A 19,115-nucleotide genomic window follows, 5' to 3' on the forward strand; every position below is an offset into this window, starting at 1 on the left:
CTTGTATTGCACTTATCCTTCTTGCAGAAGTGAGAGCAAAAAGAAAAGCTACTTTCCAAGAGAGAAATTTCAGCTCAGCCTTGTGGATTTGTTATAATAGAGATCTCATGAGCTGGGATAAGACTGTGTTAAGCTGCCTAACTACAGAAGGGGGCTATATCTGACGGTAGACCCGAAAAAGGCCCTTCATGAACTCTTTAGCCAGTACAGAGGACCATAATTACAGTTGCCCAGAATGGCTCCTGAATGTGGAGATGGCCGCTAGATGAACTTTAATAAATGGATGAGTGAGTCCTGATTTCACTAGCTGAAGCAGATGAGGGAGAATCTGCTCTGGAGAACTCAAGCGAGGATGGAGAGACTGAGAAGCACACTGTGGAAATATGTAATATTTTACTTAGCAATAAGTGACAGCTATTTTGGCTGTGGTGTCCATTTTGTTTCCTTCGTAATTCTCCCGTCCTCTGCTGCTCGTCTTTTCACTGTGCTTGTGTTATCCATTTTAGTTGACTTCCTGACTCAGCTAAAATCAATGTACGTGCTGAGGGTTTGTAGCTGCCAGTGCACCTGGTCTCAAATGTTAACTGTCAACTATTTACTGCTGCCATACGCATTGCTGCTTCCCCTTCCACTTTGCTGACCACGTAGTTATTCATCTGCCCTTGTTTGCTGATAACTATTTATAAAACGTGTTCTTCTTATTTCTGTTCGCATGCTTACACTGCAGAAAACCGGTATAAAAGGGACAACGGTTTGTGAATTCAGTGTACTACCTCATGCAGCACGTGAGAGTGCTGTGTGGATGTGGTCCCACTCATGACAGATTAATAAACTTGTCATGTATTCCAACTCCAGTGCCAATCTCTATTTTGTTGGTCTTGGAACCCGTGGACAAAAGGGTGACCCTGCACCAGTGTACCCCTAAAAAGGTCCATTTCCAGAACACCATGAGCAAAATCTCTTCCACTTTGCACATTTGTTTGTGGATGCAGCACGAGCATTTCGTAGGATCGATTTGCCATTCTCAGAAAGACTTAGAGCCCCAAACTCATTCTCGTGGGGAGCCAAGCTGACAAATTGAGAGAACAAACCTGTGGATGTACAATTTGCTCCTCGTTCAAAGGCAGGAGAGCCACTGCTGGTTGTAACAGGATATGCGGGCACTCTGATAGATGAAGAAGTTCAGTGTTCCAATACTGCCTGGGCCACGCTGGAGCTAGTATGAGACAGCTGGGTTCCCGCTACTTCTTGTGTCTGACTTTGGGAGGAGTGGAAATGGAGGGAACACATACGTAAACATCCCAGTCAATGTGAAGTGGAATGCGTTTCCCCAAGAACCCAGCTGAGGGTACCTGCTGGTATACAAGCTGCACTTCTTGTTGTAACGAGTGGCGAAAAGATCCAGGTTTGGAGAACCCCAATGCTGAAAAACCTGCCTTAACTGTTGTTGATCTTCTATTCGTGACACTGTTTATTCGTCCTGCTCAGGGCATCTGCCCGTTCGTTCTGTACCCCTGGGACATACTCTATTTTCAAGTTGATGCTGTTGGCTAGTAGCCATTCCCATATCTGTTGAGCTTGTGTTGACAGAACCTGTTATTGTGTTCCTCCCTGTCCGGTGAGATAAAACATGGTTGTGGTGTTGTCTGTTTCCACCAAAACTGATGAGTTGCGAAGACTAGGGAGGAAAACCTAGTGGCTAGGAAAACCTCTTTCAGCACTTGGAAGTTTATATGTGATTAAGCCTCCTGAAAGGTCCATTTTCTGTGAACCTCCAAGTCCTGTAACTGAGCTCCCCAGCCTTTTAGGGAGGCATCCGTCGTCATCACCACCTGGGGTTGCACAGGGAGGAATGAAACACCCTCAGGGATATTCTTTCTATTCATCCACCAGGACATTGTCAACTTAATCTGTGGTGTAAGCGAAATCGTGTCTTCGAAAGAGCCCTGGCACAGGATCCACTGAGCTCCCAGTTGCTTCTGTAATGGCTGCATGCGAAGACGACCGTTTTAAATCAGTGGGATGCAGGATGACATCATCCCCATAATAGACTTGTACTTTCTTACAGAAGTGTACTTTCTTGCTGATAGGGATTCCGTGAGTGATTTTAGACTGAGAATCCTGTCCTCTGTGGGAAAAGTTTTTGAAACTTCCAGAATTGCTCCCAGAAACATTGTCGATCTGGATGGAATTAGACCATTTAGATTCAGTTTGAGACCTAGAGACCTAGAGATTTGAAAAGTCGTAGACAGGCCTGAGTCAATTGTTTTGCCAAGTGGGAACCTTTATTAACCAGTCATCCAGGAACTGGAAAACCTGGTGTCCTGAAAGTCAGAGAAAAGCCTCCACTGGAGCCATGCATTTTGTGAAGATTCTGGGAGCCAACCTCAATCAGAAGGGGAGCACTTTGAATTAGTAATGGCACCCTGCCACCTCGAATTGTAGAAACCTTCTGTGCTTTAAGCAGATGGGGATATGGAAATACGCAACCAGCAGATCCAGAGAGGTCATGTAGTCCCATGTTTCGACTAGTTGCAGAATCTCATACAGGAATAACATCCTGAAGGGTTGTTTCTTGAGGAATTTGTTCAAGAGCCTTAGATCCATTACTTGCCTCCACTTTCCTGACTTCTTTCTGATGTGGAAAAAGTTGGAATAAAATCCTGTGTTGCGTTGACTTAGCGGGATCTCCTCTATCGCATCCTTGGAGAGAAGTAAACAAATTTCCTTCTATAGCAGGGAAAGAGGGCAATGCGAGGACCTGCGTGGAGGGAGGTTGGGAGGCTTTTGAACAAATTCCAGGGTGTGGCCATGCTGGATTATGTCTAACACCCATTTGTCAGAAGAGATGTGCTTCCAGTTATTGTAGAATTTGGAAAGGGGATTGTCGAATTGTAGTGGGACTGAGGCGACAGGTCCCTGCGTTACATCATTGATTCCTGCACCCGTCTCTGCCATGAAAAGACTGGAATCGCCACTGTTGCAAACTGCCCGAGAACGAGTGGTTTCGGTGTCCGATTTTATAGACTGCAAGGCCTCATCCACATGTTTACCAAATACGTTTTCCCATATTGGCCTACCTACTGTGGGATTTAGCCCTTTTAAAGTCTTTGTGGAGATTTAGAGATCAACTGGATAGCTGTCAGGTCAAACGTTGAGATCTGAAACACTGGGACTGAGCAGACGAGCAGTAAGAAATCTGAGGTTTGTTGGCCCGGCAAGGGTTGTGCTTCAAGGTCACTGCTCTGATTGGTTGAAGTTTGTCTGCTTTAAAACAATGTGAATTTGCTACCAATATCGATTGTTTTCTATGGGGTTTTAATGCTAATGCTTTAACACTGCTTATATTACTGTTACCCTGGGACTTCCACTATGATGATGAGGAAGATTCAAGCATGTAAATCTGTGAAAGATGCAATACTGGAGAATCAATATTTTAATTGTATTGTGTAACATATATTGTTTAGTATAAGATCTTCACAAGGCACTGAAAATTCATTTTCTTTTTGCAGACTTTGGAATCATTATTGTGTTGGCAATAAAAATACAATGGATTACAAGTACCTTCTTCAAAATCTTGGTGTTAATGTTGATATGAACAAGAGACCCATACAAGAGACAGTTGAGCAAGGTTGGTATTAAAAGGCAAATGAGTTAGTTGCATTTACTTTATTACTATATGAACAATTACCTTCAATGTAGAACTCCATTAAAAGTATGTTGAATATGCAGGGGCGGCTCCTCCATTAGGGCGGAGGAGCGTCGCCCCACTGCTTTCATGCAGTGCGAGAAGCAGAAACATAAAATGGTATTTTAAATACCATTTTATGTTTCTGATTCTCGTACTGTGAGAAAGTAGAAGGGTATGCCTGGTTGGAGGCGGGCAGGTGGTCGGGTCGGGGAGGAGTGGCTTGCCCAATGCTGTGGGCCCTGACTGTTTCCGACCAAACCAGTCATGCGCGCACTCTGCCTTTATTCTATGTAGGCTGCATGCATCCTACATAGGGTAAATGGCCTCTCCATAGGCACAATGCTGGGCGCCGTCCTCACCAATTACAACGCTGCCATTGCAGCGTTGGCGATTGACTTAGGGGAGGGGAGAGGAGGGAGGCTGTCCGTGGCTGCTTCCTGTTGGGAAAACACGAGACCCGGCCAGGAGCTGAGACGGCATGGGACCCCAAGTTTTTACAATTTTAATTAAATCCCCCGCAACCCCAGCGACCCTCCTCGCGACCCCTAACGTGCGAGTCATGTCGGCCACGATTGCGTATTTGTGCTGTTTTATTTTTGCTTAAGTCAGTGGTGTATTAGAGAATAATTCAATTAATGTGTTTCAGAATGTACAATGATTTCCAAATTAAATGCTGTCTTAGTCAAATTCTCTGGCATCAAAACCTGGTTTGGAAGGAAGAGCAACCCACACTATCATGTTTACTGAGATTGTTGAATTCTTACAAAGTGAGACTGGACGAGTGCTGTTCATATGAAGCATTGTGTCGTGTCATGGCTTGTCATGTCATGATATGCAATTCATGACATGCAATGTTATATTAAGCCATTTGTATGATGACAAAAACCTGAAGTGACAGTACAGGGTTTAGTATTGTTCTGTGGCAGAATATTTCCAAATGTGTCTCAAAAGTTGAGGCACACATAGATTTCCAGACATTCTACTGGGTGAGTCCCATGACATATGCTGTTTCCTCACTGAGGGTAAATAGCACTTGCAGTCCTACAGCTCCAGCAGAAGGAGCCTTAACCCTCCTGTTCTGTCCTGAGTGTAGCGAGGTCTGACCCTGCCCCACTTGGGACCCCCGGACCTTTAATCACCTTACTGACAATCTTGCTCCTGGTCGATGCTGAGGCAGTTGACTTTGATGGTATCTAAGTTAGGACCGCCCATTCAGCATCAACATACTCTTAGCTGCCTAGATCCTCATTTACAGGAAGAGGTTTTGCTTTGCTTTTCCACAAAAGCTGGAAGGCTAGCTCAATTAGTCAAGCACCCTCTTGGACTTAGATCAATGTGTAACCTGAAAGTTACAAGAATATACCTTGATAGGGCTGACTCAGCTCTTCATTCTCTTGAGGATGATACATTGATTAAATTGAGTACCTTTTAAGGTTTGTAAATGTAACAACTGTTATTTGTAGTATTGCAGCTCTCCACAACTCTGCAATGAATGGTTATAGTTATTTTTAAAAAGAGATCTGATGTCCCTAAGTGAAGTAACAAAACCTATCAACCCGGAAGATATGCATTATAATTTCATGTCTTTTCTATTTTCCTATGTGTATTACACATTTTTTGTTCTTGATAATCTACTCTTACAAGCGGAATAGAGCAATCTAATAGGACGAAGAGCAAAAACAAAATTTTAGATCTAATTAAACTGATGTGTCATGCTAGAACAACAAGCAACTAAATATCAAGATCATAATTATGCAATAATGCAACTAAATTATCCTCCAGAAAGAATGCACTGGGTCTAAAGTAACTGCTAACCCAGGATCCTCAGATGCATAGCACTAACAGGTGTCTGCTATATTTGTACCACTTGCTTTCTGATTGGAAAATATTGGAAGAAGGAGGGCATAACCGAGGAAATAATTGACCTGGACAGTTACATTGGTTAGCATGTTTGTGGATTTTAGCATGGGGTATACATCCTTAATCATCTTTCCTGTACCAACATAGGGTCCGAATATTAGTGCCCTGGAATTGGCCCACTGGTAAACTTTACCTTAGGAAACTTGTGGGGAGTACAATAAAAACTAAAATACTCAAAATTCTAATATATGTGGCGATAGAAGATTATATACATATCAGAATCTATCTGCCCACTTGTAATCAAGGCCATAACATTGACATTTTCTTTTGTAAAACATTATCAGAAGAGATATGAAGAAGCTGGAAACCAAATTATTAACAGCGGTCTTACTGTGGTCAAAAAAGAATTAATCCTTACTACCCATACAGAACCAATGGCCTGCACACCAATAGTAGCAGCAGGTCACCACTAGGCTGCGCGCCACTAGCCAGTAAACATAAGGAAACGTGAGTCTGCAGGGTAGCTCCAAGGTCGCAAAGAAGGTCATTGTAGTGAACTGGAATCACGCAGAGCGAGCTGATTTATCTGATAAAGTCCTCTGCTACTCCACATAACTCTTAAACCCCCTTTTCAGATCATCCTATGGAGGGTTGCACTGGAAGTAATAATAGAAAATATTAGGTAAGAAATGTGATGATGCAAAGTAAAATAGTGTTTCTGACTTAGATGTACTTTAATGCGAAGATATAGGAACATTGATGGAGATTTCTAAGGGGAGTGATTTGCTGATTTATATTTACCACTCTGATTTGATTGAATAATATGAGTTAGGTGTTTGGTAATAAGGCTCACAAACTGGCATCTGTGAGTTTTTTAGGTGCTATTGAGGAATGTGTGCATAATTTTAAAACGGGTTGCGTTGTTGGTAATAGGTGTGTTGCTAAATTACACTTTTGTCTTAACAGTGCTGAATTGGGAGGCAACACACCAAGAATTACAGAAACAGCTAATGTGGCGCCCTCCATCTTCAATAGCTGAATTAAGTATGGAAGATTATACAATTGATGACATTGTGAAGGCATTTAGAAAAAAGGTGAGTGATTTCTAACATAAGTCAACTTAAGTATTTACTTCTGCAAAGGTGGTGAACTAAATCAAGGCTTCCTAGTGTGACTTATATTTTATTACCTCTATTCTTATATTCATACATGTTTGGATGTTTACAGCTCCCTACAGGCCCCTTCAAACCTAATCCCTGCACAGTTTAGAGTTGGTTATTAGTCTAGGGTTTGGAAGGAACACTACTCTGCGCTACAACCATCCTAACTTTGAGGAAACTTTATACGCAACTAGGACTGTAAGCTCTATTTTTTGGAGTCTATAAAGCCAACTGAGGCATGATATGCACAAGTTTGTATTATTCATAATAAATTAAAGTGTGTGGCATGATCACATAACATAACTTTTAATAATCTAACTTAGATAGATATTAGGGCACCTATCTGTGTGTGATGTAATGCCAGGTGTTCAGTAAAGTTTTAATATATTATGTTAAATGCATCTGGTAATTGTTTTGTAGCTACCTTTAGGGACATTAGGCCTACTGTCCCTTGCATAACTTCATGACGTCATGCATAATAGTTTATTCAACATGATACAAATGAGGCAGTCTGCACACTTCTCAGTGCTCCTTTAAACATGACTAGATTTGTCCATCAAGCCCTGAGGGGAAACTACCTTTACATAGCAGTCATTACATCGCAACATCCTTTACATCGCATGTCATTACAACGCTGCCATTACATCGCATGTCACTACAACGCATGTCATTACAATGCATGTCACTACAACGCAGGCATTACATTGCAAGTCATTACAATGCATACCATTACAACGCATAGTACCCTTACACTATCCAACACTTACCCTACTGTTGCACTCACTGGAGTTAGAATAGTAATTTTACCCCTACACTATCCAACACTTACCCTACTGTTGCACTCACTGGAGTTAGCATAGTAATTTTTACCCCTACACTATCCAACACTTAACCTACTGTTGCACTGTTGCACTCACTGGAGTGAGAATAGTAATTATTACCCCTATACTATCCAACACTTACCTTAAATGCGATGTAATGGTATGCATTGTAATAGTATGCATTGTAATGGTATGCGTTGTAAAGGTATAATGCGATGAATGGAATGCATTGTAAAGGTAGTTTCTGAAAATGCGATGTAATGACATGCAATGTAAAAGAATGCATTGTAAAGGATGTTACGATGTAAAAGCTACGTTGTAAAGGCATGCCTTGTAAATGTATGCGTTGTAACATCATAGCACACTGCAAGCTCTCCAGCTTGTTAAATACAATGCATGCAAACATAATAAATTTGCGAGAACAGAATTAAGTGCTGCATGTATTCCTTCATTATCGCTGACAATGCTCTTGTATCATGTACTATGTCCCCTTGTATTGCATGATGTAACCTTGAGCAGTACATATCATAACTTCCTCCCATCTATAGGTAATAATACGGGGTTTAATCATAGTACACTCCAAGCTCTCCAGCTTGTTTAAATACAACGCATACAAACGTAATAACCTTACAAGAACAGCATTAAGTGTTTTTCTATGTTACCGCTGACTATGCATACACGTATCTTGCACTATGCACTATGTCACTATGTCCCTTTGTCTTGCATGATGTAACCTTTGGCCGTACTGTTTCCTAAAAAACATAAAAACGCAGGGCCTGGCGTTCATTCAGTAGTCTTAGCGTTGCTTCATTAGGAAGCGCCTACTTGTTGTTACTCTAAGCTCGTGGCATTTATTAACCTAAAAATTGCTGTAAGACCTGACGCCTTTTTCAAACTAATGATGTGCCTAAACACAGCTGTCTCCATAGGTCTACCCTTTAATGACTAATCGATTCGGTACCCTCGTCTATAGTAAGTAACCTACAACCTTTTAGGAAGCAATTTAAAAGTTCTGGCTAACATATAGCCTTCAGCCGTGGCCCGTGTAGGTAAGAGCGGTAAGGCCAGGTTGGGGGGTGGGGATTCGACAGACAACCATGAGGGAAAATTAAGTAAATAATTAATTTTCCCTCGTCGTCATCTGTCGAAGTCCCCCCTCACCCGGCCTCACCGCTCTTACCTGCACGGGCCGCTGCTGATAGCCTTATACCGACATCATTAATTCCCTGTCTACAGATCTCGCATTAAGGATTAACAGACCTAGCGTTAGCATCTCTATGTTTCAAAAAGGTAATATGGTTGAACAAATTACACAGAGTGCCAGTGGTCGTTTTATTTGGTTATTAAAATTTACCTTGATTTTTCTTCTCTTTCTTTCCTTTCTTTCTTTTCATTCTTGAAGTTTGCTAACCCACATGTGCTGTAAGCATGCCATTTCAATGTGCCCGCAATGGCTTAAGTCCGGGGTCACCAACTTTGCTTTTGAAGTATGTTAAAGCTTGACAAAAAACTTTTCTTATATAAGGATAAATAAGGTTTTCTTTTTTTCCCTGACGGTATTGTTCCAGGTCCAAAGCACACAATTTGATTTCTCGTGCACACTTCACAAGAGGTGTCTTATCTTGTGAAGAAATCTATATAACAATATGTAACTGTATCAAATATACGGTATTTTTTTGTCTTGAAAAAGTCCCCACCTTGCAGGCAATAAACGGGGTGAAACACATGTTGGCTACAAAACGAAAAAATATGAATAAGGCTACAGACACGAAAAGAGGAAAAAAAGGAAAAAATAAGTATTGAAATATACAACTAAGTTGTGTTGGACAATTTTTTCATCAAGAACCACATTATCTTCTGACAACGACTGTCTAAAAAAGTGCAAAATAATTGGAAAATTAGACACTCAGTACCACAAGAATATATATATAGAAGATCAAACCGAGAATATATTAAAACTTTGTTTTAAAAATTCGGGCTTTTAAGGTAGGGTAAGGAGAGGGTCGGGGCAACAATCTATAAATTATTCTGCTTTGACTGTTTAAAATTGTTTGCACCAATGGATAGACCTCTTATGTGCTCTGTGTTGCTTGAAAGCATGATTTAAATTTGCCTTTTTTCCGCAGGCCAATTTCTCTTTGATCTGACTTTTCCTAATACAACTGCACACAGATAAAGTATTTTTGAGTTAGATTTGATTACCACGTTCACAGAACCAGACTAGTAACCAGAATCAGCATTGCAAAAATGTTTCAACTCTGCAATTGCCACAACGAGAATAGGGCTTCCGCAGCAGCGGTCCGTGCAGGTAACAGCTGGTGGGGCCGCGCTGGGGGGCGGGGTTAGGTGGGGGATTTCAAGGGACGCTGCTGAGGGAAAATTATTTATTTATTTAATTTTCCCTCTGTATCGTCCCTTGAAATCCCCCCACGTGGCTCCACAGCCCCAACACTGTTACCTGCACGGACTGCGGCTGGGCTACCGGGCTTTCATGGGTGAAGGTCTGTCGGCTATGCTGCCGACTTTGGTGCTGGAAACCAGAGTTCGAGCCTCGAGGTCGCGTCCACATCCTGTGATTCTGGACAAGTCACTTAATCTCCCCGTGCCTGAATATGTAATGTAAATACAGTGCTCATGTAAAGCGCTCCAATACCTTCGGGTCGAGTTCGTGCTATATAAATATGCTGAATGGCGAGTTAGGCCCTGACTACAGGGGCAATCTAAAGTGCCCATCAGCCCTAAAAACTGGGGCCTACGTTCACGTGGCAATGTTTCTTAAGTCCATACTTCATGGAATAACATCTTGGATCACCCCAAGTGGCCTAACACTGGAGAAAGCACAAAGGTTCTAGCGCGAGCTGCTGTATTAGCCCAGGTCTATTCCCAGTTCTGACACTGCCCAAGCTGGCAAAGTAGGATAGACTTTAAGATTACTCATTATATAAATTGCTCTGAGACATCTTCTATCCTGTAATGAAAATCTAATGCTAGGCTAGTACAGATGTCTGTGGCTCCCGCCATATCAAATCCAGAGCGTCATAGCTCTATGAATGGCCGGATAATGATTAGCTGAGCATGCGCTATCAGGGTACACGCCTGACGAATTGGAATGTCCTTATGGCCTCAGTGAAGACTCTGTTGCCAGGATTTTAGAACAATTACACCTCTCTTCATTATAAGAGTTGGATCCCCAGGGACTGTCCTGTTGGCGGGGGAGGTTAAGAGGCCCATCCGGAAGTAGGCCTCCCTCCCCCTTTCAACTGGTGGCCTCCCCACTTTACTGAAAGCTGCATGCAATGACCCATCTATGTGAGCACATACTTCTTCTGGCTCCTTAGATAAAGCCTGCTCCATCTTGGTGTCCAGCTGTGCCATGGTTAGTATGGACAGAGCAGCTGCCGGTTCTTCAGCTCCATCAGACGAACAGAAAGAAAGCATTGTTTGAGTGGTAAAACATTTGTACTAGCATACCAACCACCACGCATCGATGGCAGGCCGCTGCAGACGGTGGACTTGGTGGGAAGCCGGTTTCTAAATTCCATGAGGACCTTCTGGTTCGGATCCAGACGGCCAACACCCAACCCCTGGCCGTGCTCGCGAGAGGAGCTTGTACATACCTCGAGCTACGGAAGCCTAGCAAGGCTAAAAATAGCGACACTCAACGACACTGCACCTGGGAAGGCATGAATGCTGTGCGGCTGAATGGAGGCTGAATAGATACAGTGGTTCTGTGATCACGTAGCTTCTGTCTGTTTTTTCAAGTAGAAATACCCCTGACAGATTGCGGAGCAAAATTAGTATACCGAAATCGAGATAATTTGTCTTTCAGCTGCCATAAATACTATGCATTAAACACACTTGAATTGAGTTGAAAAGGTAACATCTAGGCTTTTTCATTTATTTAAACACTTTGTAGTAAGTCGATGTGTTTGGTTGCAGGAAACACTCTGTCTGCGCACACTTTGCATACTAATGTGTTCGCTTGAGGCTTAAATTAGAAATAATTCACCAAGAATGTGATCAGAATGATCCAACCGTCTGCTCAGACGCCTCATCTGGTGGGGCTTGAGGTGTTTCTGAATGCACAGCTGTGTAAAGCGACACAGCAATTGGTAACTTCAACTGCACTCTTTAAAATGTTTAATCTTTATTATCCGATTGAATGTTACTGTGCCCTGTGCCTACAACATGCAGGGGCCATATCATGGTGCGGTTTTGTGCTCTGCGCCAGCGCAGGAAAGGTCTGTGATTGTTTTTGAGCTCATGAGCACATATATTAACTTGAAAAATCTCTGAATTAATGTTTTTTTGTGTGACAGCAGAGTTCAGAAACATAGAGAGGCTATTACTGCTCTGGCTCAGCTCGAGGTCCTCTTGGAACCTCGAGCCCAAAGGGAGCCGAGCTTTCATGGGAGGCGATGCTGGCTCGGGCAACAGCTGCCTCCTATGCGACTTGGGAAACACGGTCTGAATCCCAGCTTCATCTGAGTATCCGGTGAACCCCAGCATATCTCCCAGGGCTGAAAAAAAGGATAACGTAGTCTCTGTGGTTAAGCACTTTTAAATCCTTTGCACGGTTCACACTATGTCAAACTGCGAAAATAAAATGTGGATTCTGCCTGTCACCCACGCTGTAATCTCCGGTTTAAAGAATTAGGAACAACGCATTACCTTTGATGTCAGAAAGAAATTCCGATCTGAAGACTGGAATCAATCTCAGCTTTCCTAAGTGACCAAATTGTGTGATCCTAGACAAATACTTTATTTCACTTCGCCTCCTTTATGTTCATTATCACATGTAAGTTTATCTTCAAACGCATGAGTTTAGGATGTGCCTCTACAAACACCTCTCGTGTTTGATTTAATAGCCTATAATGTTGCTACATCTAGGATAATAATCTAGGCTATATTGGTATATATAACTGATTTGCCTCTTAGTTTCCAATAGAATTGTCAACAGGGCAGGGGCAGAAATGTTTCTCAGTTCATGTTTAAGGACTCTCACTTCTCAGTGCTTAAATATGAGCTGATATACTAAGGTGAAACGCTTCTGTTCGTAAAGAAAGGCACTTTTTTTGTATTTTGAAGACAGTGTATGATCATCTAAGATGTTTTGTTGCCTTTTTTTTTTTACAAGACATATTTTCAAGGCTCGGCTCAGCACGAGGTGTTAGAGCCAAAGCGGACCCTTGGCTCGGCTCTGGCTCGGTTCTCCCAGTTCATTTGTTGCCTTGCCCACCATTAACACAGATCCAGTGATTGATTGATTGATGTGATTGATTGATGTGGAACTTTTATAGCGCGACTATCGCCCTACAGGCATCTTGGCGCTTTTGACTTAAAAACGACATCAAATGGTGACAGAGGGAGAGTCGGGAAGAACAGCCTACCAAGATTAAGCTGTGGGATATAACCAGGTCTTAAGTCCCTTACGAAATTCAAGTAGGGAGTTACACTGTCGCAGGTTCATGGGGAGCTTGTTCCACAAGCCAGAAGCTTCTATGCTGAAAGATCTTCCGCCTACCCTAGTACGCTTGAATCTCGGAATCACCAAGAGACCAGCTGTAGAAGAGCGAAGTTGCCTGCTTGGTAGATAGCCAGCAAACTTGTCCTGTAGAGGGACTGGGCCTAGTCCATGAATTGCTCTAAAAGTTAGGCATAAGGACTTAAAAGCGACCCTTTCCCTCACAGGAAGCCAGTGTAGGTCCCTTAGTGCTCTGGCCGACGAGGAGCTCCGTCGCCTATCGAGCACTAGCTTGGCTGCGGCTGACTGGATCCTCAGCAAACCTTGGAGGATATACTGCGGAGCCCCCAGATAGAGGGAATTGCAGTAATCAAGTCTGCTTAATACCGTGCTGCGTACCACTGTAGCCCGCGACTCCCTAGGGAGGTGAGGAAGAATGCTCCGAAGTACCCGCAGCAAGGAAAAGCAGACATTGGCAGTCTTACTAGCCTGGGACACCATCTGAAGGTCGTCATCGATGATCACCTCAAGGTTGCGAACCTTCCTGACTGGTGTGAGGGGACCTTCCTCCGGTGTGAGACAGAAATCGGAAGGGAGGTGTTTGGGGATCCTAAATGGCGAACAGAAGACCACCTCAGTTTTACCGCTATTAAACTGTAGGGAGTTCCTTCTGAGCCAATTCGTAGTCTGGTTCATACACTGATGGAAGCGGTCCATGGATAGTGCATCATCCCCTTCTAAAGAGAAGGCCAGTTGCGTATCGTCCGCATAGTTCACCAAGCTGACTCCAAAAGATTTAATTAACAGGAACAGGGGCCGCAGGTAGATGTTAAAAAGGATGGGACTAATAGCGGAACCCTGCGGCACCCCGTACGCAACTGGAGACCTGCTAGAGGAGAACGGTGGCAGGGTAACAACCTGCTGTCTGTCTTCTAGGTAGGAATGAAACCATTGCAGCGCTCTACCCTTTACGCCTAACTGTCTCAGCCTCTCTAACAGGACTGGTTGACTCACCGTATCGAATGCTGCCGACATATCAAGAAGCACCAAAATCATGGCATTCCCGTTGTCGGCACGCATTCGAAGGTGGTCCAGCATGGTAATTAGCGCTGTTTCGGTTCCGTGGCCAGGACGGAAACCAAACTGGTCCCTGTCCAGCAAAGAATTCTCCTCCAAAAACTGAGACAGAGTCTTACTTACAGACTTTTCCAGTATTTTCACCGGGTAAGGCAGGAGAGAAATGGGCCTGAAGCATCATGATAGGGCCCCAGGCAGGAATATAACTCAAAGTTTTCTGGTGGTATATCTCTAAACTCATTTCTAATTCGGTTATGCATTCCCATCCATACTAGGAAAGGAAATTGTCAGGTTATATTCAAGGCACATGTAACCAGACTTGATTTCACAGCGGGCTAGAACTTCCGGCCAGAATTGTTTGCCAGGGCAGACGCTTGCTACTCTGTAAGTAAATGGGATATTGGTAGCCATTTTAACCAATTCAAGTATACTCAGTTTACTAAATTCAGAAGGATGGAAGGCTGAGGTGGCCTTGTTGGGACTTCAGTTTGTGAGCTGGAGGTCACTGCACTTTCCAGGGGGAGCACTCAATTTACTGAGCCCTCAGCAACACAAACGGAAGAAGTAAGCTCTTCATAATTAGTCATGGGATTATAAACTGTTGGAAAAACACCAGCCATACATTGAAGAAACAGAGAATTAAGAAGGCTCATGTGATAATGAGAGTCTAACTATATAATTGTAACAGACTGAATCTAGTTACACTGAATAGCATCTGCATAGATTCCAAATGCAGATTACTTTATTTCTGATGGATACTTCTGCCTGTGGATTCCTCACCTTCTGAATACCCCCTGTGCCAGCATTCCGCAGAAATACTTTCCTAGCTCTCCCACGTCAACGAGGACGCCATAATGCTACGGCTCCGCTCGCGGATCCGCATGACGTCGCCGGAGCCATAAAAGGACCTCGTCGGCGTGATGACGTCAGTTCCCTTTTTTCCGCGCCGTCGACGCATAACGGTTTTTCTAGGGGCTCTCCATTTTCTTTGGAGAAAACCTTGTATCCTCAAAGATTTCCAATGGCTACTTCTAGGTAGACTGATTTTAAGCCCTCCGGTGAGTGCGTTGGTCACATGTCAATCACTGACCCGCATGAAGATTGTCTTTTGGGCTTATCGTCTGATCACGGCATCGAAGAATGCCGAAGCTGCAGGAAAATGAATCCAAAGACCATTAAGGAGCACAAGGCTAAGCTGTTTATGACCAAAGCCAAAAAGGAGAAGAGGGGTCGCAAAAGAGCGAAGTCGTTGTTTTCTCATACTTCGAAATCGAAAAAACACAAGAAGTCCAAGAGGAGATATGGCTCTCGACACCGTTCGTCGAGGGTCAGGGCTTCGAGGTCAAGGTCGCCTCGCCAGCTAAGCAACTTCGAAGAAAGGACTTTGTTTCTCCATCTCCATGGGTGGCACCAGTTCCATCTCCGGTTCCGAGGTCGCCGGCGTCGAAGGGCTCTTTGTCGCATGGAGGATCTCCGGCTCCTGCTATGTCTCCGACACCCATGGAGTCTTCTCCAAGCTGTGTGGCTTCGCCTGTGCGTGCGCCGTCCCCGGCTCCGCAGACTCCGGTTCAGCCTCAGGTGGTTCAGTTTCAGGAAGGTACGGATCCATATCCTCCTTTTCCTGTTCCTGGATCAGACCCAGCGCATTTTATTAATGCAATGTTTGGCATGTTTGCCAGGGCCTCTACTCCATCTGGTGCGCCTTCGGGCCCTGTGGGTCCTTTGGCCTTTAACTTGGGTGTTCCTCAACACTACCCTCAAGCACCTTTTATGCTATTCTTGCCGTCGACTCCGGCTTGGCATTTCCCGGCGCCGAGGTCTTCCACCCTGGCTCTGCGGACTCCTTCGGCCGCTGAGTCAGCGCCGCCTCGAATTAGATTGATGCCGAGGTTTGAAGCTGAGGCTCTTCCATCGACGCCATTGATGTCCTCACCGTCGCCGCGCTTGGTGCCGCCGACGCCAATTCTTAAACCGCTCTAGGAGAGAGGCGCAGAGACTCCTTGAGGAGGAGGAATATGCACAGGATCAGGAGGAAGGAGAAATTGTTGAGTCTGTGGACGAGTTTGACGGCTTACAGGAGGCCAGTGGGTTGGATACCTCTCCTGAGTATGATCTCTCATCACCAAAGGCTGGAGTATTGCAAGGCATTGCTGCTTATCATGTGGTAATAAGGAAGGCAGCTGAGTTGGTTGATCTGCAACTTCCTTCAGCGGAGGTAAAATCTAATATCCTGACTGAGGTTCTTAAATCACCTTCTACTGCCTCTGAACCTCTGCTACCCTTTAATCAGAACATTTGTAAAGTGTACTACTCATCCGTGGGGATCTCAAGGCGCTGGGGGGGGATGCTGCTACTGCTCAAATAGCCAGGTCTTGAGTAGTCTTACGAAGGTTAGCAGGTCCTGGGTCTGCCGTGGGAGGATAGGGAGGGTGTTCCAGGTCTTGGCGGCGAGGTGGGAAAACTATCTGCCGCCGGAGGTCGCTCTTCGGATGCGGGGGACAGTGGCAAGGGTGAGGTTGGCGGAGCAGAGCTGGCGGTTGGGGGTGTAGAAGGTGAGTCGTCTGTTGAGGTATGCTAGTCCGGTGTTGTGGAGTGCCTTGTGTGCGTGGGTGAGGAGCTTGAAGGTGATCCTCTTGTTGATGGGGAGCCAGTGCAGGTCTCTCAGGTGGGGTGTGATGTGGCTGTGGCGAGGGATGTCGAGGATCAGGCGTGCAGAGGCGTTCTGAATGCGTTGTAGTCGTTTCAGGAGTTTGGCAGAGGCTCCTGCTTAGAGGGTGTTTCCGTAGTCCAACCTGCTGCTGACGAGGGCCTGGGTGACCGTTCTTCTTGTTTCGGTGGGGATCCACCTGTAGATCTTGCGGCTTATGTGGAGGGTGTTGAAGCAGGAGGACAAGACGGCGTTGACCTGCTTTGTCACGTAGAGAGTAGAGTCGAGGATGAACCCCAGGTTGCGTGCATGGTCGGTGGGTGTTGGTGCTGTTCCCACTGCGGTCGGCTACCAGGAGTCGTCCCAGGCCGAGTGGGTGGGGCCGAGGATGAGGACTTCTGTCTTGTCCGAGTTTAGCCTCAGGCGGTTGTTCTTCATCCACTCGGCGACGGCTTTCATTCCTTCGTGGCACCTTTTTGGCGGTGAGGGGCTCCATGGTGAGGGATAGGATCAGCTGGGTGTCGTCGGCATAGGAAATGATGTTGAGGTCATGCAGTCGGGCGACGTGGGCGAGCGGTGCCATGTAGATGTTGAACAATGTCGGGCTGAGGGATGAGCCCTGGGGTACGCTGCAGATGATCTCTGTGGCTTCGGAGCGGAAAGGGGGGAGGCGGATGCTCTGGGTTCTGCCGGAGAGGAAGGAGGTGGTCCAGTCCAGAGCCTTGTCTCGAATCCCAGCATCGTGGAGGCGTGTGCGTAGGGTGTGGTAGCAGACAGTGTCGAAGGCGGCTGACAGGTCCAGAAGGATGAGGGCCGCAGTTTCGCCGTTGTCCAGCAGGGCCCTGATGTCATTGGTGGCGGCGATGAGGGCAGTTTCGGTGATGTGGTTGCTGCAGAACCCGGACTGGGACGGGTCCAGGATGCTGTTCTCCTCGAGGTAGCGGGTCAGTTGTCTGTTGATGGTCTTCTCGATGACCTTCGCCGGGAACAGCAGCAGGGAGATGGGCCGGAAGTTCTTGAGGTCCTTAGGGTCGGCCTTGGGTTTTTTGAGTAAGGCGTTGATCTCGGCGTGCTTCCCGCTCTCCGGGAAGGTCGCTGTTTCGAAGGAGATGTTGATGGCTTTCCGGAGATGGGGTGCGATGGTGGGGCTGGCTTTGTTGAAGATGTGGTGTGGGCATAGGTCTGACGGAGATCCGGAGTGGATGGTGTTCATGATTTTGATGGTGTCGTCGTCATTTATGTTGGTCCAAGAGAGCAGGGGATCGGTGTGGATGGTGGCCGTGGGGACTGAGGTCTCAGTGGCTGTCGGGGCGGTCGCGACGTTGAAGCTGTCGTGGATGTCTGCGATCTTGCGATGGAAGAAGGTGGCAAGGGAGGCGCACAGGTCTTGCGAAGGTGGGATCTCGTTGGTGTTGGAGCTGGGGTTGGAGAGTTCCTTCACGATGTTGAAGAGCTATTTGGTGTTGTATGCGTTATCGTCTAGGCGGTCTTTGAAGGAGGCCCTTTTGGCGGATCTGATGAGGTGATGGTGTCTGCGAGTGGCGTTCTTGTGGGCTGCGTAGCTGTTCGGTGTCTGTTCCTTGTGCCGTTTCTTCTCTAGTTTTCGGCAGGTTTGCTTGGAGGCCTGGAGGTCCTCAGTGAACCAGCTGGTTTCTTGCTGGTGTGTCTGTTGGAGGGTTTCTTGATAGGGGCGAGGGTGTTGGCGCAGTCGTCAATCCACTGTCTGAGGTTGCGGGCGGCGGTGTCGGGGTCGGTGGGGTCGGTGGGTGGGCTCCGGGCAAGGGTGGTGGTTAGCTGGTCTTCGGTGACTTTGCTCCAGTAGCGGCGAGGGATCTGTTGGGTGCGGTGGTGCGTGGTGGGTTTCCGGAAGGTGAAGTGGATGCAGCGATGGTCGGTCCATTGGAGTTCGGTGGTGTGGCTGAAGGAGACATGGGAGTTGCAGTGAAGATGGGGGTCAAGCGTGTGGCCGGCAGAGTGGGTGGGTGATGTGACGAGCTGTCTGAGACCGAGGTTGTCGAACAAGGTGGTGGAGTTGGTGTCGTTGTTGTTCTCGAAGTCTAAGTTCAGGTCCCCGAGGAGGATGTAGTCTGTGGAGGCAAGGGCTTATGTACTGAGGAAGTCGGCGATGGAGTCGCTGAACCGTGGCCAGCGTCGGGGGTGTCTGTAGATGAGGGTTTCTCTGAGGGTGGTGTTGGGATCGGTGTGGAAGTGCAGGTGTTCGGCGGTGCTGAGGGTGTCGTCGGTCAAGACTCTGAGAGTGTTCCTGTGGACGATGGCGATTCCTCCTCCTGTTTCGTTGGTGCGGTCCCTGCGGGTGATCTTGTAGCCGTCCGGGATGGCAATGGCGATGTCGGGTGCCGAGTAGGGGTTCATCCAGGTCTCCGCCAGGAAGGCG

The 19,115-nt window shown here is 46.0% G+C and overlaps 1 protein-coding gene across 1 annotated transcript in view; it reads left to right on the plus strand.

The window, feature by feature from the left end:
* Positions 1–19,115, plus strand: part of EFCAB6 (EF-hand calcium binding domain 6) — an 879,195-nt gene that overhangs the window by 276,221 nt on the left and 583,859 nt on the right. The window contains exons 7-8 of the mRNA XM_085652469.1: positions 3,513–3,631; positions 6,518–6,645. Of these exons, the coding sequence (XP_085508595.1) occupies positions 3,513–3,631; positions 6,518–6,645 (247 nt within the window). The remainder of the gene's footprint in view (positions 1–3,512; positions 3,632–6,517; positions 6,646–19,115) is intronic.

This window comes from Triturus cristatus, chromosome 4_1, assembly GCF_964204655.1.
Source record: "Triturus cristatus chromosome 4_1, aTriCri1.1, whole genome shotgun sequence".
NCBI lineage: Eukaryota > Metazoa > Chordata > Amphibia > Caudata > Salamandridae > Triturus > Triturus cristatus.